Below are 25,063 nucleotides of genomic sequence, written 5' to 3'. Positions count from 1 at the left end.
ACACAAGGGACTGTTTTGCAAGGATGCAAAAGCATCGGTCTTCTAAAGACCCACAGTCCAATGGTTCTGGAAAGCAGATATTCAAACTCAACAGATAAAAACGAATAATTCCTGTACACCTACTCTGTGCCAGACCAAAAAAAAAAAAAAAAGCAGTGAAGAAAACAAAGTCCCCACTTTCTCGGGTTAAGGGTTGGATGGGCAATGACTAAACGAAAAGATATGTCAAGGGGTGGGTGATGAGTGCCATGAAGGATAAAGCCAGAGTAACCGCATGGTGAGTGACGGAGGGAAGTGTTGACAGAGGCCTCTCTGCTAACATGAGATCTGAGCAGAAGGAAATTTCCCCGAGAGACGCGGGTGATGGTGAGAAGCCGGGGACTATGTGACGGAAGTTTCGGGAACAGGGAATGGCCAAGTGCAAAGGTCTTGGGCGTGGGGAGAGAGGAGGGGGTTCCTGGTGTGCTCACGGAACAGCAAGGAAGCCAGAGCCCAGTGAGCCAGGGAGAGGGGAGGGAGGAGGCCCCATGGGCGCCGCGGCATGGGGTCACGTAGTTAAAACTGTGGACTCTGCAGTGGGCCAGCCAGGAAGACACCGGGGCATTTTGAGGAGCGGCATCATCAGAGTTTTAGAAGTACGTCAGCCCATAATGTATATGAACAAGTCCTAAAATGGAAAGGTATGTATCACACAATATGGGGGGAAAAAAAGCAGAATTAGACTGCTGTTACCGTGTGGCTAGATTTGCACAACAGAGGGGCTTTAACCCTAAATCTAAAGTCCGGTTTTGTTTTTTCGGTGTACCATCATTAAAGTTCAAAAGCTGGATTTGCCTCGGCTTGCTTTCTTTTCCAGTAATCTCGACATCCAACACGGGACTCGAACTCACAACCCCGAGATCAAGAGTCTCACGCCCCACCAACCAAGTCAGCCAGATGCCCATGTGCTTTTTTTAAACACAGGATGACCCACACGATCTGCTCCTGCCTCCTTTCTCCCAGGTCATCCAGCTGTTCTTCCCCCACCCCTCCACCATCACCCCCACCACCACCCCTGCCCCACCGGTTGGCTGTTTTCACATGCCGCTTCTTCACGTCTCGGGCCTTTGCCCTTGCTAGCCTCTGCCTGAAGTACTTCGCAAGCCGGGCATTCCTGGCCCACTCCACCCCCCAGGCCTCAGCCCACATGTCACCTCGGCAGCTACTCCCTCCCCGCCGATCACCTCCCCTGAAGAGGTGCCTCCTCGTTCATTCCTCACAGCCTTCACCAACCTCACAAGTTATCTCCCGGTGGGTCTGGTTTTGGTGCGGACAGGCCGGGGTGTTTCCTTATGACCTACCTTTCCCACTGGACCCTCAGCTTCGTGAGGACAGGGCTCGTGGTCACGGACATACCCGCAGACCCTGCCACAAACCTAAGACACAAGTGTTCAAAGAATAACTCGCAGTAGGAATGCGTGAATGGGACTGTGCACCTGCTGCACCTGTGGGCCAGGAGGTTGCGGCACGGATGAGGAAGGGCTCAGCTCCCCGACCTCTGGGCTTCCCAGTGCCCACAGCCAAAGGCCACATGGGCCCCGGGTGTACGGCCGGCCCTGCTCCATGGGGGAGGACAATCCCACCTCCGGTGGGGAAGATTTCATGAAGGCCAGGTAGTAGTAGCATGAGTGAGTTGACGCCAGGGCTCCTCCGACCCCCGACACCAGGATTGCTCTGACCCCTGCCCCCCTTATGGAAACTGTTCCAGAATCCAGGCTCCACTCATCCTGCAGGTCCCCCTGACAGTGTCCACCTCATCCTCTCCAGCGGCCCAGCGGTTAGTCCCCCCCACCCCAGATATCCCTACTGAAACCCCCCTGTGCCCTACACATCTGAGCACTTGTGTCCGCACTGCCTGCTCGCAGCAGCCCCCGAGCCCCCTCGGCCACATGACCCCCAGGTCCCAGGCTTCGCCAGCCCGGACCTCCTTCCCCCTCCTGCTGAGGGCTCCCACCCAGCGTTCACAGCCAGTGTCCAGATCACCAGGCTCCTGTGTGCTTGCCGGCAGGACCCTTGCTCGGGGACAAACAGGAAGCAGGCTTATTACTGACCGACACCCAGGATCCCTAGAATGTGGAAAAGCATCCTGTGACTTCAAGTCACCCTGCAGGGGGCAAAACACGAGGTGCTGCGGAGGCGAAGCTGGGTTTCTGACCGTGCGGGGAGAGAAGTCAGTCAGTCCCTTCCTCCGAGGGCAACCACGTGCCCTCCCGTCAAGACATGTGCACCGAAATCCAGTCCACATAGACGGAGAAGAAAACATGCCTGCTGGGGGACGTGCCCCACCCCAGACCCCCAGCGGGCGGGGGGAGAACACGAACCCGTCCCAGCTGAGCAAAGGATGGCAAACAGGTGCATGTCAGCAGACTTTTCCACGCTTGTATCTATAGCTATGGGATAAAAAAATATATAGATATCTGCTCAAAAGGACTTTCAGCCAAACACACCACATCTCCATAACTAGGACCTTCTTCTCTCTTGCTCTCTTTCTTCTGATGGGGTAAACGCTGAACACCACACAAAGAATATTTGTACCAGCACATTTTAGATTTTTCTCGCAATGACAAAGAAGAGCTTGGATGACATTGTTAAAAGGGGCCGGCATCGCGGAGTCCCGCGGCCCAGGGAAAGGTACAGCTGGGGCCGAGCCCCGCCCCCCGCCTGCCCTCACCTGCCACAGTGAACCACCACGGCCACCAGGTCGTACATGCGGTCCAGGTTCACGGCGTCGCTGGAAGTGTTGAAAAGCCGGAGCTCCAGCGGGAAGACCACCCGGTAGGACAGCTTGGTGTACCTGTGGAGCTGCTCCATGTACTTGAACCGCTTCAGGTGCAGGGCCAAGATCATGGGCAGCTTCTTCACTCTCATCCTGAGAAACCACGAAATAGAACATCAGCCGTCCCCAGCGGCCGTCGGGGGTCAGACACGCTGCAGCCACACGGATGGGGGGCAGGCCGGGGTCTCCCGGACCTCGAGCCAGCAAACAGCCAAACCACTTGCAGGAGTCCAAGCACGCTTGCTTACACACACTGGCCTAACCTACTTTGCTCGGCTAACTGGGGCACAGCCAGCGAGAGCCAAGTGCGACAGCAGGTCTCTGTTTCTGTTTGGTCAAATGAGACAGTCTTGAATCGTCGTAGCGCTAAAAACGTGACGGCTGGTAGCTCTCCCTTACTGCCTGGTGCCTTCCAGAAAAGGAACGATATTTGGAAGGCTCCACCTCCCTCCACCCCACCTGGAGACAGCGGAGAGGACAGGTGGCAGCTTTCGAGAGAAAAAAAAAAAAAAAGATGCGAGCCCCTTGTGCGCCTCATTCAGAGGAGGGAGGTGCTTAGGGCCACCTTTCCCCAACCGGCTTGCTGGAGCACTCGAGGCTGGGGTTCTGCGGCCACCTATTTTGAGGCTCCTCCCTGCACACTGGCAAAATGGAGGTTTTGAGAGATCCTTCCGGAAAGGAACTGTTCCTTCTTGTTTGATGCAGCCTTTCCCAAACTCACATGAACACAGAAAGCATTTTTCACCAGGTGACCATTAATATTTCTCAGTTTAAAAAAAAAAAATCACAAAAACATTTTATGTAGATGATTCTGCTAGCATAGAGGAACTTCGGTCACCTTCCATCCTGAGTCAGCGTCAACGCTGCCCAGCTTATATACATTTTCAATGCATGTTATTTGAAAAGGGCAAATTTTAAAAGACTACTGTTCAGGCATCTATGGAGGTAAAACCCCAATTGTAAAAATAAGCAATATGAAAAAAAAATAATAAGCAATATGACAACATCAGCAGAAACCTAAGAATCAGGATGTCTGGGTGGCTCAGCGGTCGAGTGTCTGCCTTTGGCTCAGGGCGTGATCCCGGTCCCGGGATCGAGTCCCACATCGGGCTCCCTGCATGGAGCCTGCTTCTCCCTCTGCCTGTGTCTCTGCCTCTCTGTGTCTCTCATGAATAAATAAAGTCTTAAAGAAAAGAAACCTAAGAATCGTGGGGAACCCCACATTTCACAGGAACACAGAATATTCGAACCCATAAAACCTCCAGGGCTGAGCAGTACGCACCTCCATCCCACGCGGGAAGGGCTGGCTGGCCTTGGGCAGAGGCTAAGGACCGGGAGCAGAAACGAGCTGCCCTGATCACTCACGAAAGCCTATCACCTCCATTCCCATCTGGCAGGATGACTAACCTTTCATAAGCTCTGATGCAGCAAGGAAAGACGTGCGCGTCTAGTCGGGGGAAAGAGCGGAGGAGGTTGGGCAGAGAAATTATTTCCACCTCAGCTCTAGACCCCTGAAGGTTTCAGACAGCAGTAATGAGCTTCTGCGAGTTATTTTGAATATTCCACAACCGTGGGCAGGGCGAGCTTAACTCACAGTGAGGCCTCATGGGATAATTAACATGTCAAGTTTCTTGACTTCTGGGGCAGATAACAGAGAATCCCTGATTATCTATCGCACGCTGTCCAGGGGCTGTAAGCGGCTGGTGGTAGTAAAAGGACAGGCAACCATGGATCCTCTATGAGTTCAGAACGTGATGCTTTCTTATCACCTATCCATATAACTGATGTGTTATTGATTTCCCCGTGTTTCCATATTAAATGATTAACTTCTTTAAACTCTTGTGTCTCTGGATAGGAAGTTCCGATACTTAGGCAATATCAACATTACTAGAGATCTACTATGGGTTATAATGCTAAGTTCTTTTTTTTTTATAACTTGCCTTTCATCCCAAGGGGACAGTAATTCTATATGATCACCACTCGTTCACTCCACACAGGATCTGGCACATGGCACACAATAAACATTTGCTGAATGAAGGAATGAATGAGCAAATGATCCAACAATCACGCAAATGGACAAGGCTCCAAGGGAGGCATTCTTTCCCTGGTTTCTCCAGGGAGGAAGGCAATTGACTTCTCCAAAGCTACTTGGCCACGAGCCCACGGAACTGGGATTCAAAAATCAGACACGGTTCCTTCCCTCAACACAAAGCCACCCCCTGGGCTAAATCCTTTACGCACCTTTTCTGGGCCTCCTGTTTGCTGCAGCATGTTTCACAATAGTATTTTTGTTCACTACACAGGGTTTCTGTGTTGCTGAAATCCCTGCAGAGAAAAATATTTTCAACTCAGAAAACAGTCCAAAATGTACGTGGCGTACCACGTTTTAAACCCTTTATTACACCTAGGGCCATTTTTAAGTGGACTTGGGGAAAGAAGTAATGAGAAAAGATCTTTCTGATGAGTGGCTGCTATGACTGCCATTGGACCGCGTCTGCCGCCCTGGGTTAGGAGTTCACCACTGGAGATTTTCGAGGAGAACTTTATTTCACGGGACCACAGACAAATATAAATCAAGGTTTCCAAATGATTCAGAAAAAAAAAAAAAAAATCTCAAGGTTCAACAAAACTACCTGTAACCTGGAGATTACAAATTAGAAGAGATAAATACTATTATAAACGCCCATCGTTACACTGAAAGGTCCCCAGAAAAGTCAATCACGTAAAATGCAAGGCGATATTATCGTGTAATGAAAAACGGTGTATCTCAGGTGGTCTACATTTTCAAAGAGCACAAAGGTAAAGATAATGAAATTTAAATCATATACAACTGCCCTTAGATTGAACTAAGAAAATCCCTAATTACGGGAAGGAGATGCCCGCTTCCTACAATCCCCCGCTCCCCGGCACCCCCTGCACTTCGGCTCCTTTTGAGAACAAACGCCACTGCAGTGTTATATCTGTAGCCACCCCTATCAGGAGGTTTTACTGCACCACTTATAGTTTTCATTTTTTAAATGTCATGGCTTCTCATTCTTTTCTGGTCATTGAGATCCTACTTAACATTCCTGTGGTACTGCTTCAAAGGCTAAGAACATCCAGAATATAATAATACCCTAGAGTCCTGAAAAAGCCTGTGATATTTCTTTATTCACAGGGAGTGTCCTAGCACCAGAATGATCAGATTTTATTAAACAGAAAATGTTATTTACATGCTGTTATTGACTCACACTTGAACAGAGCTTATCGGAAGAAAACCCGGATTGCTCGTTCATTCACTATGCAAATGTTTATCAACACTACTCTGGCCTTGGTGTTGGGGGCTCGCAGAAGCACCTGCCCTCACGCTGCCCCCCAGGCCACTGGACACGCGCAAGTGAGCCATTTACAACAGGCAGTGTTCAGTGTAGGTTAAAAAAATATCATTCCACACAATTCTCCCACTGATACCCCCCGCCCCCCCCCCCCCCCGGCAGTTCCCCAGGACACTTAGGAATGCAATCCAGATACCCTGCCATGGCCAACAGGCCCTCCGTCCTCAGACCCCTGACTGTTCTTCTGACCTCAGCTCCTACCCTATCCCATCACTGGCCTTCAGCCATCCTGGCTTCTACAGGTGCTGCTTCCCTAAACAGCTCCTTTCCAGATGCTTCTGTGGCTGGCTCCATTCATTGTTCAGAGCTCAGCATAAATGTCACCTCTTGGGAGAAGATTCCTCTGCCCACCTTCTGCAAATCCACTCAGCTTCTATCCTGCTTGCTGTCTTGTTTTCTTCTGAGCACTTAGCAAGTATTTGAAACCATCTTCCTATTTATTTGATTACCTGCCTCCCCTCTCTGTGTCCATCTCACTCACTGCCACATCCCCAGCATGCAGAACAGGCGCGATGCAGGACGGCACTCCATCCGTTGGCTGGGTGAGGACAGAAGCACGCATATAAAGTCCAGGGGAAAGCACAGAGGAAGGAGAGATGAACCTGAACTGGGGTAATGCAAGTCATTTCCAAGGGATGATGATGAAGTCAGGTTCTCAAAGAGGGAAGGTATGCCAGGAGGGAAGGTGTGTCCAGGACCCCAGACACAGGGGCCGCGGCAGCAGAGGCACATGGAGGCAAGGGACAGGGTGGGCCTCGGAAGCTCTAGAATTCCACTAACCGATCTTAGCAAGGAAGAGACATAATCAGACAGTGCTTTTGAGGAACACCTTGTCCGACAGCACTATGGAGGAAGGATTGGAAGGCTGAGAGGCAAGAAAACAATTTAGAAGGCAATTACACTCTACTCTCAGATCTCGGGTGCTTGGTGCGTAAGAGAGGCTCAGACTCAGCTGAATGAACGCAGGCTAACTCTCGAAATAACGGATGTGAACACTTTTCTTGGCCTACACAGGATTGGGGTGGAACTGGTGCGTGGGGGGCAGGGAAAGGGGGAGGAGAGTTTGGGTGATGATGGAGATTCACATCGTTGGGATGTCTACCGCAGATCTAACTCTTTATCCAGCTCAAGAGCCAGGATAATCAAGGCTAGCGGAGCAGTGAATAAGAAATTAAATACTTTCTACTCTTGTTTTTCAAAGAAAGTTTCCTGAAGTATTGGCAGACCCAGATAGGTGGAAATACAGCAGAAGTTAGTACTTCATGAGCAGGCCCCATTTACAAATGACCACCCTCCTGCCCCGCCCCAGCTGGCCAGGGGCTCACGCTACGAGAGAGACACAGTAATGCTTCCAGGGCACCTGTGGACTGAGAACTGGAAAATGAGGCTAGCTTAGGAAAGGCGCTGACCCCAGCGGGTAACTCAGAGGGAGAGCAGGTCTGTCTGTACAGATGCTGACCAGCTGCTGGAATAAAAGCAGGCAACAAAGGTTGAGGAAACCTTTCAAGGAGAAAGTCAAAGAGGAGGGAGTGAGTACAGAGGCCTCTCTGAGGCTCAGGAATAATGACCAAAGCACAAAGTTGCAGGAAAGCACAAAACTGTATTTCTTTAAAAAAGAGTCATAGGAACAGTCAAACGTCATTCAGAAATATACTCCAGGAATAAATCTAGTAAGAAGTAGACGTCTTAACAAAGGAAATTATGAAACCTTATAAAAGTGTATACAAGGAAATTTGAAAAACTGAAGAAAGACTTTCTGGGTGGAAAGACTATTGTAAAGACAGCTTGTGTGTGTCCAAGGTAACGTCCATGTTTGATACATTTTTTTATTACAATCGTAACTTTTCCGCTCAGCACGATAGATCAGAAATTGATTTTTATTTTCAATTGTTTAAAGATTTTATTTATTTGAGAGACAGACAGAGAGAGCATGTGCACAGGGGGATGGGGAGAGGGGCAGAGGGAGCTGAACTAGCAGACGCCTCACTGAGTGGGGAGCCGGACTCGGGGACTCAGGACCACGACCTGAACGGAAGGCAGATGCTTAACCGCCCGAGCCACCCGGCTGCTCCCAGTAATTGATTAAAAAAAAAAAATCTCAAGCAATGCTTCTCGATAACTGTCATGTCATGATCCACATAAAAATGGCATCGTGGAGAAGGCAAACTGATGTGGCTGTTCCTCCAGCTTGCCCTGGAGCCCTGGCAGCTCCAGGCTCGGCGCGGCCTCCCAGGAGTGCAGGGGGATCAACACACACCTGTAACCTATTTCCTATGGCACACCAGTTGGGAAGCTTTGTTCTAAGGATGACATCAGCAGTTCTCCTGGCTGCCCATTAGAATTCCCTGGGGAGCTTTCAAAAACCATCTCAACGCCTAATCCCTGCCCCTGGCTCCCACTCAATTACATCAGAAGCTCTCCAGGTAGAACAGGTGGTTCCAATATGCTTGGAAGGCTGAGAGCGTAAAGCTTCCCAGGTGGCTCTCGCAGGCTTGGAAGTCTGAGAGCCGCTGTTCCCAGCGCTTTGTAACCTTAACATGCATTTGAATCACCTGGAGATCTTGTCTGAATGCAGATTCTGGTTCATTCATTCATTCATTCATTCATTCATTCATTCATTCAACCTAAGATGCTGTTCCAATGAGCTCCCAGGTGATACCGATGGTTGTTAGCCCAAGGACCACTGCCTGAGCAGCAAAGATCTAGAGCAGTGGATCTCAAACTCTGGTAGTGTTAGAATCACCTAGAAAATTAATTAAAAATAGAGGCCCAGGCTTACGGAGGTTGGATACAGCCAGGGCCAAATTATGGAAACAGCCCAAGTGTCCCTCCATAGATGAATGGATAAAGAAGGCATGTGTGTGTGTATTATCTAGCTGTAAATATTATTCACCCATAAAAAAAAGAATGAAATCTGCCATTGCCAACAACATGGATGGACCTATAATGCTAAGCGAAATGTCAGAGAAAGACAAATACCATTATGATTTCACCCATATGCAGAATTTAGGAAACAAAAACAAAGGGAGAAAAAGGAAGAAATATCAAGAAACAGACTCTAGTAATTACAGAGAACACACTGATGGTTCCCAGAGGGGAGGTGTGTGGAGGGGAGGGATGAAATAGGTACAGGGATTAAGAGTATATCGGGATCCCTGGGCGGCTCAGGGGTTTAGCACCTGCTTTCGACTCAGGGTGTGATCCTGGAGTCCCGAGATCAAGTCCCACGTCAGGCTCCCTGCACGGAGGCTGCTTCTCCCTCTGCCTCTGTCTCTGCCCCTCTCTCTTTCATCAATAAATAGAATGTTTAAAAAAAAAAAGAGGGGATCCCTGGGTGGCGCAGCGGTTTAGCGCCTGCCTTTGGCCCAGGGCGCGATCCTGGAGACCCAGGATCGAATCCCACGTCGGGCTCCCGGTGCATGGAGCCTGCTTCTCCCTCTGCCTGTGTCTCTGCCTCTCTCTCTCTCACTGTGTGCCTATCATAAATAAATAAAATAAAATAAAAATTTAAAAAAAAAAGAGTATATCCACCATGATGAGTGCTGAGTAACGACGTGTAGAATTGTTAAATCACTATATCGTAAACCTGAAACTAATATAACACTGCATGTTAACTATACCGGAATTAAAATTAAAACCTTAAAAAAAAAAAAAAAAGACACCCAAGCTGACTGAAGTTGAATAGAAACTAGGCCCCTATTTTGTCAACTTCTCCAAAGTGAGTTTCTCACAGACACCAAAATGTAAGAACCACTGATTCGAATATTAAAGAAGATGGAAAAAAGAAATCCATGAGACATGTCAAATATTAGAAAATACTATATATCAATAATAATCAAACACAGATCAGAGAAATAGAACAGAGAAATCAATAAATGAGCACGTGGCACTGGATGGCTGGCGGGGATGCGTACAAACTCAGTATAGAGAAGCTTCTCAGGGGTACCTGGCTGGCTCAGTCAGTAGAGTGCTTGGGGTTGTGAGTTTGAGCCCCACGCTGGGTGTCAAGATTTTTAAAATAAAGGAGGTTTCTCAAAATAAGTAGAAAAGGAACTCATTTTAGAGAAGATACATTTTTAAAATAGAGCTAAGGGAGAATGAATAGCTACGTCCCTCCCAGCTGACCTCCCCAGTGCTGGGAGAATAGGTGTTTTCTACTCAAGGAAGACAGGGGAAGGAGAAGTGGTTTCCTGGAGCTTAAAGAGGTTTCTGTGAAGGAGCCACAGGGAGGGGCTGAGGCACGAAGTGAAAGGCAAAAAATACCTAAAAGGCCATGGAAGGATAATTAAGATAAACTTCCACGTATATGAAGTTTTTGCCTGAGGCCATCCCTGAACTTTTCAAAAAAAGGAAAAACAGTCTCGGTACTCACGATACAGTTGGCTCACCCTGCCTCAGACATGGTGCCGAGGTCGGCGGTGCCAGGGTTCGAGTTCCGTTACGTTAAGGATTTAACGGTTTCTAGAGACCTGCACCCTGAGTTTAACCACTATTTATTTCATCATTCCTCTGGGACCAAAGCAGGGAAAACATACTGTTAATTGGTCATCTGGAAGGAGGTGGCAGGGACCTCAAATCCTACAATGCAAATCCTACAATTTTAGCTTGATTTTTGGCTTCTTTTTGGTCATCAGAATGAAAGAAAGAGAATGTATGACATGGCAGGAGAGATGCAGATGGTAAGAAGAAAATTCATAGTTCTGATTTGAAAACCAGACCCTTAAAGAATGCAAACCAAACGGAACCATGGAAGGGGCCCAAAACCATTCTTCCTCTTTTGTCTCAGGTGGAAAACGCTAAGGGACCAGCTGGCATCGTTGATTCCCTGGGCCCTTCTCAGGCACTGGCACTTCTTTCTTTTGGGATAGGTTAGAAAGCTGCCACTGCTCCCAGGCCAGAGCTCCGCGGGCATGAGGGTGAGTGGCAACACCCAGCACAGGTCTGTCTTCCTGTTGGGGTGGTGGTGAGATCTCAGGCCTGGGTGAGGGCAGGTATAGGGAAGTCAGTCAAGTTCTACTTTAGGGATGATGTGAAAGAGGGGCAGGGCAAGCGATCTGGGAATACCAGCCCGGTCAGTCTGATCAGATGCAAATCTAGTGTTGCTTAAAAGGCATCTAGGGGTGCCTGGGTGGCTCAGCCCCCCGAGTGTCCAACTCTTGGGTTTCAAGCTGAGGTCACGATCTCAGGGTCATGAGATCGAGCCCCTTGTCTGCACGTGGGGGAAGTCTGTGAGATTCTCTCTCTGGAATAAATGAATAAATCTTTTAAAAAATAAAATACTGGGGTGCCTGGGTGGCTCAGTCGGTTAAGCATCTGCCTTCAGCTCAGGTCATGGTCCCAGAGTCCCGGGATCGAGCCCCATGGCGGGCTCCCTTGCTTAGCGAGGAGTCTGCTTCTCCCTCTCCCTCTGCTCCTGCCCCTGCTCATGCTCTCTCGCTCGCTCACTCTCTCAAATAAATAAAATCTTTAAAAATTTTTGAAAATTTAAAAAAATCTAAAAAATAAAAGGCATTCCAAAGCTCTTTCATCCTCTCCCATCCCAGCTTTAACATCTCCAAATGCCTCCAGCCTGCCTTTGTCAGGTATGCATGACCAACACGTACATTTCGTAAATAAATAAATGAAACATAAATCTGAGTTACATGTCTTTATAACAAGTTTCTCCAAAGATTAAAATCATAACTAACCAGTAAGCCTTTTACCTGGCTGACTGAGATCTCAAAGCTACAGCCACTGCCATCTGCCCTTTTGAGCAGCCCAGGAATTTCTTTGAAGGGAGGAGAAGCAGTCAACCTAACCAAATTCCCCCCAACTCAAACTCGTAAAAAAGGAGGGGGAGAGGCAAGTAGTATCTTTCCTCCCATTCCTTCATCTGCAACTAAAGTGGACAAAACCATAACTTTTTCCACTCCCTGTGATCATTAGACCTTGGAGAAATAAAAAAAAAAAAGGCTTCTTCTCACAGGAATATTAGGAACTCATGCTATAAACAGAACCATTTAGAAGAAAAAGAGGCCACCTTAGCCTACAAAACACATTCCAAATAAAGAGTTAACATACTTGCCCCTAGACCTAAGGCCCTTGGACACACGGGCTGGTGGGCCACTCCAGCAGGAAGTGCTGTGTAACTGGGTAACTCATCAGTGCAGGGAGTGGAGGAGGCCCTGGACCCCTGGAAACCAGAGAGCAACCAGCTCCCCGAGCCCCACACATGACATGCAGATGAACCAAGAAGCTCTCCATGTGGGCACCGGTGCCATCACCCTGCAAGATGACTTTCCAACAGCCAACTACCACAGCCAGTCCCCTTAACTTATCCTAAAAGGTTCCAAGTAACCTGAACTCCTGAAATAACGCTTCTGTCACCCAGTCACCATTGACAAAGATCAACAGTGCCTTGTCCAACGCTATACGATGTCTCTGAGCTATGGTATCCTAAGCAACGGGAGGCCTGCCTGGACCACGAGGTCCACACTGGAATCCCTACACCCAATCACTCTGTAGACCTACTTCATTCCTTCAAAGCACCAGCTGTCATCTGTGGATTCCCCCTAGAACATACATTCTGATTCTCACTCTGCCATGCCCAGTGTCTGGAGTGGGGCTGGGCTGCTGCTAAGCCCTCACGACCTACTGAAAGCAGGAGGGGGAAGAAGGGAATAAAAGAAGAGAAAAGGGAATCGTGTCTCTATACTGACTCTGGGCACATTTCCAATGTTCAAGTCAACACACAATATGCATGGAATCCCAGGCACGTACTGTTCTGCACTCCCAGCTCCTTACCTCCTCTCAACCCTAACAGGGAGGAATTTCTTTCCATCACTGATCTCCACAGAACACTCAAAGATGGAGAAACAGGCAGTTCCCTCACGGGTTCTCAGCTCAAGAGTACCTAATTTTTCAAATTAGCTTAGAAAAAGAAAGAGTCACGTAGGCATGGGTAGCGTTTATTAATCATGTGTGTCAGAGACAACGATGTGAGAGCAAGATTGATGAAAGCCAGAGCCTACACCCGTATTAAAGATTAAAATTTATTTTTAAACGTAATGACTAACGACTTTCACTTGATCCTCTTTCTTCTCCACAGGATCCTTCTTCTCTAGACCACATATACTTATTTTTAATCTCTCTTGGGAAAGAAGTAGAAAATAATAGGATTATATGGGTTTAACAGAAAGGAAGATTACCTCCTGAGGAAATATAATATATCCCCCCTCCCCCCCCACTTATTTACTATCCTGATCAAAAGCTCAGATCACAGTCAGAATTCATGAGGTTACCTCAGACAGTGGGTAATGGATGTATTCTGCTCCACATCGACAGAAAGGTCAAGAAAATCTTCATCTTTGCTACTAACCTGAAGCAAAGAAAAAAGAGAAAAAGTATTAGGTACAAAATACATAATGGACATAGTAGGTCAAATTTTGAACACTTATAGGTAACCAAAACCCAAAATGCAGTCACAGTCATGTGCAGTTTTGTATACTCGCTGGCAACTAGTTACACCAAAAACAACCCAATCTAGAGAAAATCCCCAACTCTCAATTGACCACAGTCCCGTTCCAGCTTTGATTCAGAACTTTTAATAATTAACACTCAACCAGATTTCTCTTCCTCTCCATTCGTCTTCCCTGTCATTCCAAAGAAGGAAGTATCAGACAAACACTGATACAGCCCAAACTGACAGAAGGAGAAAAATTGAAAAAAGGACAAGAGACTTCGAAAACTCACTACTCAGGTAGGCAACCTTTCAGACTGTCTGCCCTGAAATCACTCGCTCTCGAGCCTCATCATCCAAGCTGTGCTTGGGGCCAGGGAGCCTGATGTGTGCTGGGCTGGAGGGTCACACTCACCGCACGTGCTGTCCCCAAGCTTGGAAAGCAGCCATCATTTGCAGAGCCCTGTGCTAACTGTGCTAACTGCTGGACCCGGAGCTGGCCAGGAGCCCTGGCTCACACAGGCCACCCTACCGTGGACTGCTCTCAGCAGCTGGCTCACTGACCCAGCTGTTTCTCAGCTCCTGCGGTTAACACCACACCAAGCCTGGCTCTTGTACTTACTGACGTTCCCTGAGTAAAACTGCTTGCATTCCAGCCGTACACTGGCAAGCCTGGTGTTTTCCTCTCTTGGGGGGGAGGGGGTGCAAACTAGCACAGAAACAACCTTGAAGTATTCAGTCAATTGGCAGCAAAATGAGAAAACACTCCCTTAAGTGTGACAACCACCCTATGACCAATACTCTACTGCAGGTCCTTATCTAAAGGAGATGTAGAATGTGGACACAGACTTTTATACTTTTACTAGTACACACAAGAAAGGGCGTGGACACAGACTTCCCAGTTCCATATCCTGTCTCTGCCACTTATGCAGTAGATGACTGTAAGCCAATTACTTAGCCCTGGTGTACCTTAGTTTCCTCATCTATAAAGTGGGGATAGTAAGAGTACCTATTTCATCAAGCTGTTGTAAAGATAAAATAATACGTGTAAAGTGCTTTCAGAAATAGACACTCAAAAAGTCAGAGAGGGGTATAAAAATTATAAATGGCCTAAGATGGGCAAAGAACTGGAATGGTTCACTACATGGTGGATATCATACAATATTACATGAATAAATAGGCTATACAACCGCATATAAGCTAATTCCAGTTTTGTATAAAAAAGGCATGTATATATTTACACACACACTCCATCATTCTGCCCTTTTTTTATTTTTTATTTATTTTTTTTATTTTAATTTTTATTTATTTATGATAGTCACAGAGAGATAGAGAGAGGCAGAGACACAGGCAGAGGGAGAAGCAGGCTCCATGCACCGGGAGCCTGACGTGGGATTCGATCCCGGGTCTCCAGGATTGCGCCCTGGGCCAAAGGCAGGCGCCAAACCGCTGCGCCACCCAGGGATCCCTGGCCTTTTTTTAAATGGCACTTGTTACTTCTATGGTAGGATGTATGAAAGGCCCCCAATCTTCACCACTGCCTACACTGGCTTCTTTGCCATATGACTTTACAGATCGTCTCATCAAGAGATGTGCTTCCCATCCTTGATTCTGAGTTCAGCCTGAATGACTTGCTTTGACTAGTGGAGTGTTAGAGGACATGTCATAAGCAGAAGCTTGAACAAGCACTTATGAAGTCGCTCTCTTGCATTTCTGTCGTCATCGTAAGAAGGATAAACCCGGGCTAGCCCACTATTCTCAGGAAGAAGACGAGAGACCCATGGAAGAGAGCTGTTCTCTCTAAGGTCCCCCAGCCAAGCCCAATCTAGAGCAAAATGCCTAGCCAGCCAGCAGATACATAAGTGAGCCAGCTAAAATACAAACACACAAGTTCATCCAGGTCCAGACTAAATCAGGTGACCCTCGGCCAACTCATAGTTGAATGAATTATAATAAATGATAGTTGATTTCAGTCTCAGAGGTTTTGAGGTGGTTTGTAAGCAAAGCAACAGGTAACCAATACTACTACTTCATATTATAAATGTTTTATTTGTATTTTTTTTATTGTCTGACGCCCCCTCGCTAAAATGAAAGACTGGCTCCAGCAATGACTAAGATCTTGCCATTCGAACACTCCTCCAGAAAAACTATAGAGCTCAGATAACTATAAATAAAAGTAGCTACCCGAAGGTGTTGGGGAAACCACACAAACAGATGGAAGCGGAGTCCACACCTGGAGAAGAGTTACAGAGAGTAAGCTCATGGTTACACAGCCTTTAGATGGGAATCTGGGAACAAATACAGTCTGTCTGGCCTTGGAATCAGAAAACTGAATCTGGGAAGACCATGTGTACTGGCAAGAAGGGGAGGAACTGGGAGGGTATTCCCAACCCTGTCTGCCCACATCTCTGGTTGACCACTGAGCCGCTTATGCACAGAGTCCATACACTCACAGCACTCGGCTAGAGACCAAAGGGCTGACCCAAGATTCAAGCTGCCACCTAAGAAACAGATTTGTAGTTTGCATCCAACCAAGATAAACTGCCTGCTGGAACTCAAACATTAACACTCACTGAAAAAATATAACAGAACCTAGGGTCTCCCAAGTTTTACATCCTCAATGTCCTAGATACCATTCAAACCTACAAAATGTGTGAAAGGCAGGAAAAATAGGAGACATTCTTAAGACAATCGAAACCAGTCCTCGATGTAGACGTTAAAATGAGCAGACGAGAATTTTTTTTTTAGAAGAATTTTAAAGCTATTGTAACTATTCTCAGTAAAGTAAAATATACTCACAATGAACCAAAACATAAGAAATCTCAGCAGGGAAACAGAGAAGAAAAAAAAAAAAAAGAAAAGAATCAAATGGGAATTCCAGAACTGAAAAATTCATAAGCCAGATGGACTTAACAATGAATTGGAGATGACAGAGGAAATAAAAAGTGGACTTGAAGACAGATCAACAGAAAATTAAGCAATGAGAAGAATAAAGAAAAAGGAAAGATTGAAATAAAAATTAACAGATACTCAGAGAACTGTTAGAAAATGTCATACATACAACTGGAGTCTCAGAAGGAGAGGAGAGAAAGAGCAGTAAAGCTGTTTGAAAAATAATGGCGAAATATCAGAAAAGCTGTTTGAAAAATAATGGCGAAATATTTCCTAACTTGGTGAAAGAAATACATTTATAGATTAAGACGCTCAACAAACACCAAGTATTTGGATAAACACTGCTAGAAGGCCAGCCAAGGCACATCACAGTCAAACTGTTACAAGTCAAAGGCAAAAAGCAAATCTTAAAAATATCTGAGAGGAAAATGACATTTCACAAAAGAATGGTTCAACTGGAAGCTGATCTCTCATCAGAAATTAGAGGCCAGAGACAGCAGAACAACATCTTTAATGTGCTAAAAAAGAAAAACTGTCAATGCAGAACTCTTAAAAGCCCATAAATAGATCCTTCAAGGATGAAGCCAAAATAAAGAGAATTCATTATTAACAGACCTGCACTGCAAAAAAAAAAAAGGTTAAAGGAAGTTCTTCAAGTCAAAGGGAAATGATACCAGATGGAAACCCAGATCCTCAAGAAAGAATGAAGAGCATTAAGAATAGTAATTTTGACACTTCCCTGTGGGGTTTGTAATACACAGAAATGTAATACATACAACACTACAGCATAGGACCACATAAGGCAGGGCCAGGCAGAAGGAATATGCACCTGTATGGTTACAAGCTTCCTATGTTTTATGTAAAACAGTGACATTATTAACTGTAAGTGGACTGTGAAAAGTAAAGGATGTATACTGGACTCTCTGGAGAAACAACACACACAAATATATACCAAGAGGAAGACTAAAATGGAATTGTTTATGCAAATACATATATACATGTACATATATTCAAAATATACATGTATCAACCTAATTTTTTTTTAAAAGCGAGGGAGGAGGAACATAAAAATAAAAAACTGAGGGGGAATATATAGAAAATGAGTAATAAAGAGGGGGCCCCAAACCACCCATACCGGTAATTACATCAAACATTAATGGAATAAACATTAGTGGTGGCCTGGGGCTTGCAACAGAGATTAATTGCTGGGTACAAGGAATTTTACTGGTGTAACAAAAATGTTTTATAAAACTGGATTATGATGATAGTTGCACAACTCACCAAATTACTTTAAAAATTACTGAAAGGAGGGCACCTGGGCGGCCCAATGATTGAGTGTCTGCCTTTGGCTCAGGGCATGATCCCAGGGTCCTGGGATCAAGTCCCTCGTCAGGCTCCCTGCGAGGAGCCTGCTTCTCCCGCTGTCTATGTCTCTGCCTCTGTTTCTCTCATGAATAAATAAATGAAAATCTAAAAAAAAAAAAAAAGAAAAATTACTGGGATGCCTGGGGTGGCTCAGTGGTTGAGCATCTGCCTTTGGCTCAGGGCATGATCCCGGGATCCAGTCCCACATCGGGCTCCCTGCAAGGAGCCGGCTTCTCCCTCTGCCTGGGTCTCTGCCTCTCCCTCTCTGTGTCTCTCATGAATAAATAAATAAATTTTTAAAAATTACTGAAAGGATGAACTTTATGGCAGATAGTATGCCTCAATAAGGCAGTTTTTTGAAAAAGTAAAAGAGGGGCACCTCGGGGGCTCAGCTGGTTGAGGGAAGAACTTGTGATTTCGGCTGAGGTTGTGATTTTATGGGTAGTGAGATTGTGTCCCGTTTCTCAGGCTCTGCACCCAGCAGGGAGTCTGCTTGAGATTCTCTCTCTCCCTCTGACCCTCCCCCAACTCAGGTGTGCATGCACTCTCTGTAAGATCAATAAATCTTAAAAAAAAAAAAAAAAAAAAAAAAAAACCGGGGCACCTGAGTAGCTCAGTCAGTTGAGTGGGTGACTCTTGATTTTGGCTCAGACCATGATCTCAGGGGGTCCTGGGACTGAGCCCCACATCCTGCTCTGTGCTCAGCAGGGAGTCGGCTTGAGGATTCCCTCTGCCCCTCCTCTCTCTCTCTCTCTCTCTCTCCTTTTCCTCTAAAATAAATAAAATCTAAAATAAATAAATAAAAATCTAACCATGATTATGGGATTATTTCACTTTATTATTTTATTTCCTCCTCTAATTCTGTCAGTTTTTGCTTTGCGAGTCGTAATCTTTAAAAAAAAAGATTGATTTATTTGAAAGAGAATGAGCGAGCCGGGAGAGAGGCAGAGAGGGAGAGACGCCCTGCTGAGCATGGAGCCAAGATGTAGACCTTATGACCCTGTGGTCATGACCTGAGCCAAAACCAAGAGTCAAATGCAGAATCAACTGCACCAGGGGCAGCCCGGGTGGCACAGCGGTTTAGCACTGCCTTCAGCCCAGAGTGTGATCCTGGAGACCCAGGATTGAGTCCCACGTCGGGCTCCCTGCATGGAGCCTGCTTCTCCCTCTGCCTGTGTCTCTGACTCTCTCTCTTTGTGTGTCTCTCACGAATAAATAAAATCTTTAAAAAATAAAATAAAATAAAATAAAATAAATAAAATAAAATAAAATAAAATAAAATAATAAAATAAAATAAAATAAAACAAACTGCACCACCCAGGTGCCCTCACCATCATAGGTCGATATTTTAACACCCCTTTCTCAGCAAGTAATGGAAAGACTAGGGGTAAAGAATCAAGAAAAACAGAAAATTTGAAGAACTCTAACGTTAGAATAATGTACTCAATAATAATGAAATACATATTCTGTTCAACTATAAAATACATATTCAAGGAAGCTTTTCCTTCCAAGGGACAATTTAGCAAATGTCTGGAACCATTTTCACTGTCACCTTCTGGGGGATGCTACTGGCATCTACCATGTTTAGAAGCCAGGGATGCTCCCCCACAGCAAAGAACTATCTGACTTTAAATATTAATGGTTCCAGGGGATCCCTGGGTGGTTCAGCGGTTTAGCGCCTGCCTTTGGCCCAGGGTGTGATCCTGTAGTCCCAGGATCAAGACCCACATCAGGCTTCCTGCATGGAGCCTGCTTCTCCCTCTGCCTGTGTCTCTGCCTCTCTCTCTCTCTCTCTGTGTCTCTCATGAATAAATAAAATGTTTTTTAAAAAAATAAATATTAATGGTTCCAAGGTTGAGAGACCTTGTTTTTAAGTAGATTTACCAGGATAGACTATGTGTTAGGATACAACGCATGTCACAGCATATTTTAAAAGACTGAAATAATACAGAATATATTCTCTAACCACATAGAATTAAATCTGAAATCAATAAAATTAGGGAAAAAATCTAGGCAAATCCTAAATAACTGAAGGTTAAACAACATACTTCTAAGTGATACATGGATTGAAGGAGAAAAAGCACAAGAGAAATTAGAATATATTTTGAACTAATGAAAAAGAAAAATCAGAATTTGTGGGATGCAGCTAAAGCAGTGCTTAAAGGGCAATCTACAGCTTTAAGTGTGTATATTTAGTAAACAAAAGAGGAGGGACGATCTTTTTTGTTTGTTTTAAATGCTATATCCCTAGTACATAAAATAATTTCTAGCCTTTCCTGGGTCTCCAATAAACATTTACTAAATGCCTGAATATATAGCTGAACAAATGGAAAAATATCTAAATGCCAACAGTGGCATCTGGATGCAGAATGATAAATGATTTTCTTTTTATACATTCCTGTATCTGGTCTATAAAACATAATCCCATAGGTATTATATTTTTTTAATTAGTGAAACTTTTTAAATCTAAATGATTCTTCTCTAGGAGAAAATAAAAAGATCAGAGCCAACCGAAATCATACATAATTTAGAGAGGGAGCATCAGATTCCAGTCCAGGAAAGCCTTGACTGGAAGGGCACAAAGACAGAGAAATATGGTCTCCTGCTGGATGCAAATCTTTTCTCTTCTTAATTATTTTAGGGAGGGGAGAAAGGTACAAACCTAATTAACTAAATGAAAAAAGTTACTGTAACTTTCCCAATTCCCAGTGTAAGCTGCTTCCAGAATTTAAGAGTGTGAGAAAGGAAAGCACAACTCAAGCAGATCAGCCCCTTGGGGGATTTGAACACATGGCTCTAAACCCTTCCATTAGAATTCTTCTCTCCCCCTGACTCAGACTGCTGTAGTCAAAAGCAATGGGTGATCAAGCAATTTTTTTTTTCTTTTGCCTTTCCGTCTCCCCAGAAAGCTGCCAGATAATGAAACCATTTTCTTCCCACACACAAGGATCTCATTCTGGTCTAAGTGAAAATACAGCTTGTCTCCAAGGAAACATATATGTCACTAAGACTACAATACTCTCAGCAAGCACAGGCTACATCTTATTGTTTCTTCTTCTCCCCAGTTCTGGGCCTCGAGTTCCCCCCAAAACTGGTTTAAAAGGTTACCTTTGGGGGGGAAAAAAAAAAGGTTATCTGGGAAAATTAAACGATCCTACATGTTCTTCTGTTCAATTAATTACAGATCAATTAATAGGACAAATTACTAAGTATGGGATACATACGAATCATGAGCTTTCCAAAGGGCCTGGGTAATTAATATCATATTCAGATGGGCTTCTAATCCCCAGACTCCTTTCCTTGGCTTATAGAAGAGGTGGCCAGGTGGGGTTCCTCGATGATCAGCTAGGAACCGAAAGTGCGCCCTTCGAGCAGCAGCAGGGCTGTGGGCTTTGGAGAGGTGGTAACTACAGCCCCCCTGAATCGCAAGGGAGAGGCCTCCCCTGCCACATCCCCCATCCCCACTCCTCTTCTGTAAAGGGCTCAGAGGCTCGAATCCATTTCAACCTCTGCAAACGAATCAAGAAGGAGCCGAACAACTGGTATTTAATAAAGTAGTTCTTTAGACGACCTTTTGGCTCTAGTGACAGATATAAATGTGCCTTAAAGCCCCCAGGAAGCACTAAAAACCACAGGTTTGTAAAGCAAAAACTCAGCTTAAATGGAAAGGGGGGCTGGGAGGGGGGTTAACAACAGCAACGACAAAATTAAGCTCCAATTGGCGCAGCAAATCTTATGAACCAAGCAAAGAACAGCCAAAAGGAGCGCTGAGGCCAGTCTGGAAAATCCCCAGGCCGCAATTCTGAAGTGCCTCGATCAAGGTTATGTAGGGAAGTGTGCACTGAATTACCCCCTTCAAACGGTCTCTCCAAGTGTACTGCAGAGTGAAAGTGTCTCCATAAATCTCTCAGTTGACATTTGCACTGCAATCACAAGCAACATTTACAAAGGGTGAGGCCAAGGGGAAAAAAAAATCATTGTTTTCTGAAACCTTGAAGGCTGGCACAAGAGTTTTTTGCACCAGTGGAGGAACTAGCAGCTGAGGTGGCTACAGTGGCAAGGCTCCCTGGGGGCTAATGTGCAGCTCGGGATCCTGGAGGGCTGAAGCCCACTGTGAGATTTCACAACTGTGACAGAAGCACCATCTCAAGGCTGCTTGCCTTGGGCAGAAGACATCACTCAAAGGGGGCTCCATATTTCTCATCCTGTAAAGGAAAACTTAAATGTTAGGTCTTCTTTTATCCTAAGTCCTCAACGTCCTACAGCATCAACAACAACAACAAAAGCCTGCAGGCTATGTATTTTCTTAGAAAGTAGAGGGCTTTTCTAACAATTGAGAGCTTTCTAAAAATGGAATGCATGGCCCAGGGAGATTGAGTTCCCCATCCCTGGACAGGGGCCAGCAGATGCTGGTGACCAACTGGCTGGGATGTCACAGAAGGGACTCAGGCACCAGTAGGGAAGGATTGGATGACTCCTAGGATCCCATCCAGTTAAAGGATCTAAGAAATGGAGTTGATTATCTAAGTGACTCCAGAGAAAACTCCTGCCTCAAGGCTAATTACTTTAAGAAATTAAAAAAACAAAACAAAAAAACCCCCAGGTTTTTCAGAGTGCCATCCTCCGTAGAGATACACTCACTTCCACAAACCAAGTATTATGGTAGGAATCCCATTATAACAAACTATGGCACCACCCAAACATTTTGAAGGTTATCTCTGAGCACAGGTGTCACATCTAACAGTGACCCTCCAGGAATGAACAGGCTACATGATAGTTTCTGCTACACAAATATTTGAGGGTGTGATATTTGCATTTGTTGGGATCGAATAACCTGGTCAGGGACAAGAAAAGAAACTAAAATGTGACCGAGCCTATCATCTGAGCCTTCCTGAAAACTCGCATGGAGTTTTCCACAAGATGGATTTAGTAACTGTGCTAATTTCAAAGATAACCAAAAGGACCAGCCAGCTGCACTGTCTGCTGCAGGTTTCTTGGCTAAATGTAGAAATGCGATGCCCCACTGTTCAGGCTCATGTATCATAAGCTCACAGGGTGCTCTGTACTTCTCCTTCACAGCACTTTACCATCGTAATGACAAATCTCATTATTCATTCTGTTATTAATGTGTATCTTCCATGTGAAAGTTCCAGAAGGGCAAGGCTCTCACTGTATCCTCAGCGTCTGGACCCTTACATAGCAGCTGCGAGGCAGGAGGAGGTATTTACTGAAGAAAATAATACTCAGCTACACAGCCACTATATTACCCAAAGTGAAGCCAACTAGAATAGTAGGTATAGACAACAATGTGGAGGAATGAGAATGATCATTCACGGGATGTGTAAAACAGTACAACCACTTTGGGCATTTGATATTTTCTGATATGAATACCATGTGACCCAAAAAATATATATATTATATAATATAAATATATAAAATATATAAATATAAATATATAAAATAATATGTAAATATATATATATAGAAAGAGAAAAAAAAGATTTCTGTATTGTTATTTTATATATTGGAATGTTCAAAGCAGCGTTGCTCATAGTTGCCTAAATTGGAAACAACCAAATATCCACCAACAGTGAAATAAACTAGTGAACTGTCCTATATTCATGCGCGGTACTATAGGGCAATGAAAATGAATGAACAAAAGCATAATGCAACAACACAAATGAATCTCACAAGGATACTCCACAAAAAAAGCAAAGCCCAAACCCAGTGCACAAAAGAATACATATTGTATTACTTCATTCCTATCAGGACAAAAAACAAGCCAAACTGAACGATTATTTTAGGGGTACAAAAATAAGTTGCAAGTTCTACCAAATATTCAAAGAACAGACAGATTGCTGTAAGTTGGACAGGACGGCAACATGGAGGAGGCAAGAAAAAGGGCAGAATATCAAATAAGAAGTTACTGCAATTTAGTTGAGAATGGCAGTCAAGAGCTGGGGGGGGGGGGGGGAGGTGGGCTCTGAGCCAGGGTGAGAGCCTCGGGGATGGAGAGAAATAGGGGATTAAAAAGATACAACAGGCAGACCTCAAGGATAGAAGAGATATAAGAGGTAAGATGAGGATGGTGCCAAGGAATACTCCCTTATTAAAAAAGAGGAAAGAAAGAAAGAAAAAAAGACTGTATATCTGCAAATTATAATTATTTACAATATAGCCCTGACTTTGATGTTTAAAAGTGCGTGAGGTTATTCTAAACATACATTCAGTATTGAGAAGAGAATAAAAAACTGCAACAGATTAAAAAACATGACATGTTGGGTGACGGGCACTGAGGAGGGCACTTGATGGGATGAGCACTGGGTGTTCTACTGTATGTTGATGAATTGAATTTAAATAAAACATTGGAAAAAAAATGAAACACATGAAATGTTAAAATTCATGAGTTCATTACAAAACGGTAACACAAAAGAGGGAAAAGGTGATGAAGTATTCCACACATTCTGGCAATGTTGGGAAAGTGGTAAAAAATTAAGGAAGGCAAAGATGTACAGTGCAGTCTCTAGAGTAACCTCTAGGAGAATTTGAAACTAATAATACAATTGATGCAAAAAAAAAAAAAAGAAGAAATATTTCATTGACACAAAAGAAGGCAAGAAAGAAAAAGAAATATAAAACAGGAGGGTTAAATAAAACCAGAGCAGGATGGTGGAAACATGATGCCATTCTACTGTACTTGGTAATGCTACAGATGCTTCCAGAATGGGGGAAATTCTACAGGACAAAAATGATTTCTTCAACAACTAAATTGCAAGGAAAAAAGGAGGGGAGGGGAAGCAGTGGGTGGATGTTTGGATCCTTAATGTGAATTAACCAACTGCTAATATATATATATATATATTTGTGTGTGTATATATATATATATATATATATGATAATCAGAGAAACTTGAACACTAAGTGAATAATGATTTAAAGGAATTATTTTTAGGTATCATAATGATACACTTTTGTTTAAAAAAAAAAAAGATGTCTTACCTTTTAGAGATATGTAACAAAAGTGATGAAGAAACTATAAATGAAACAAGAACTTATCTGAGATTTGCTTAAAAATGACCAGGTAGGCAAGGGTGGGGGGAGGAGGCATGAAACAAAAAATGATCAAGATGGGCCAATGTGTTAACGATCATAGTAATACCCATATGGGATTTACTCTACT

At 44.6% G+C, this 25,063-nt stretch overlaps 1 protein-coding gene across 8 annotated transcripts in view; it reads right to left on the bottom strand.

Moving 5' to 3' along the window:
- Nucleotides 1-25,063, bottom strand: part of USP46 (ubiquitin specific peptidase 46) — a 99,305-nt gene that overhangs the window by 3,499 nt on the left and 70,743 nt on the right. For all 8 annotated transcript variants that reach the window (XM_072749003.1, XM_072749002.1, XM_072749004.1 and 5 more), the window contains 3 exons: nt 13,470-13,546; nt 5,057-5,140; nt 2,711-2,908 (listed from right to left, as the gene is read on the bottom strand). In XM_072749003.1, coding sequence (XP_072605104.1) covers nt 2,711-2,908; nt 5,057-5,140; nt 13,470-13,546 — 359 coding nt within the window. The remainder of the gene's footprint in view (nt 1-2,710; nt 2,909-5,056; nt 5,141-13,469; nt 13,547-25,063) is intronic.

This window comes from Vulpes vulpes, chromosome 2 (assembly GCF_048418805.1).
Source record: "Vulpes vulpes isolate BD-2025 chromosome 2, VulVul3, whole genome shotgun sequence".
NCBI lineage: Eukaryota > Metazoa > Chordata > Mammalia > Carnivora > Canidae > Vulpes > Vulpes vulpes.
This window is presented reverse-complemented; position numbering and strand designations above follow the sequence as displayed.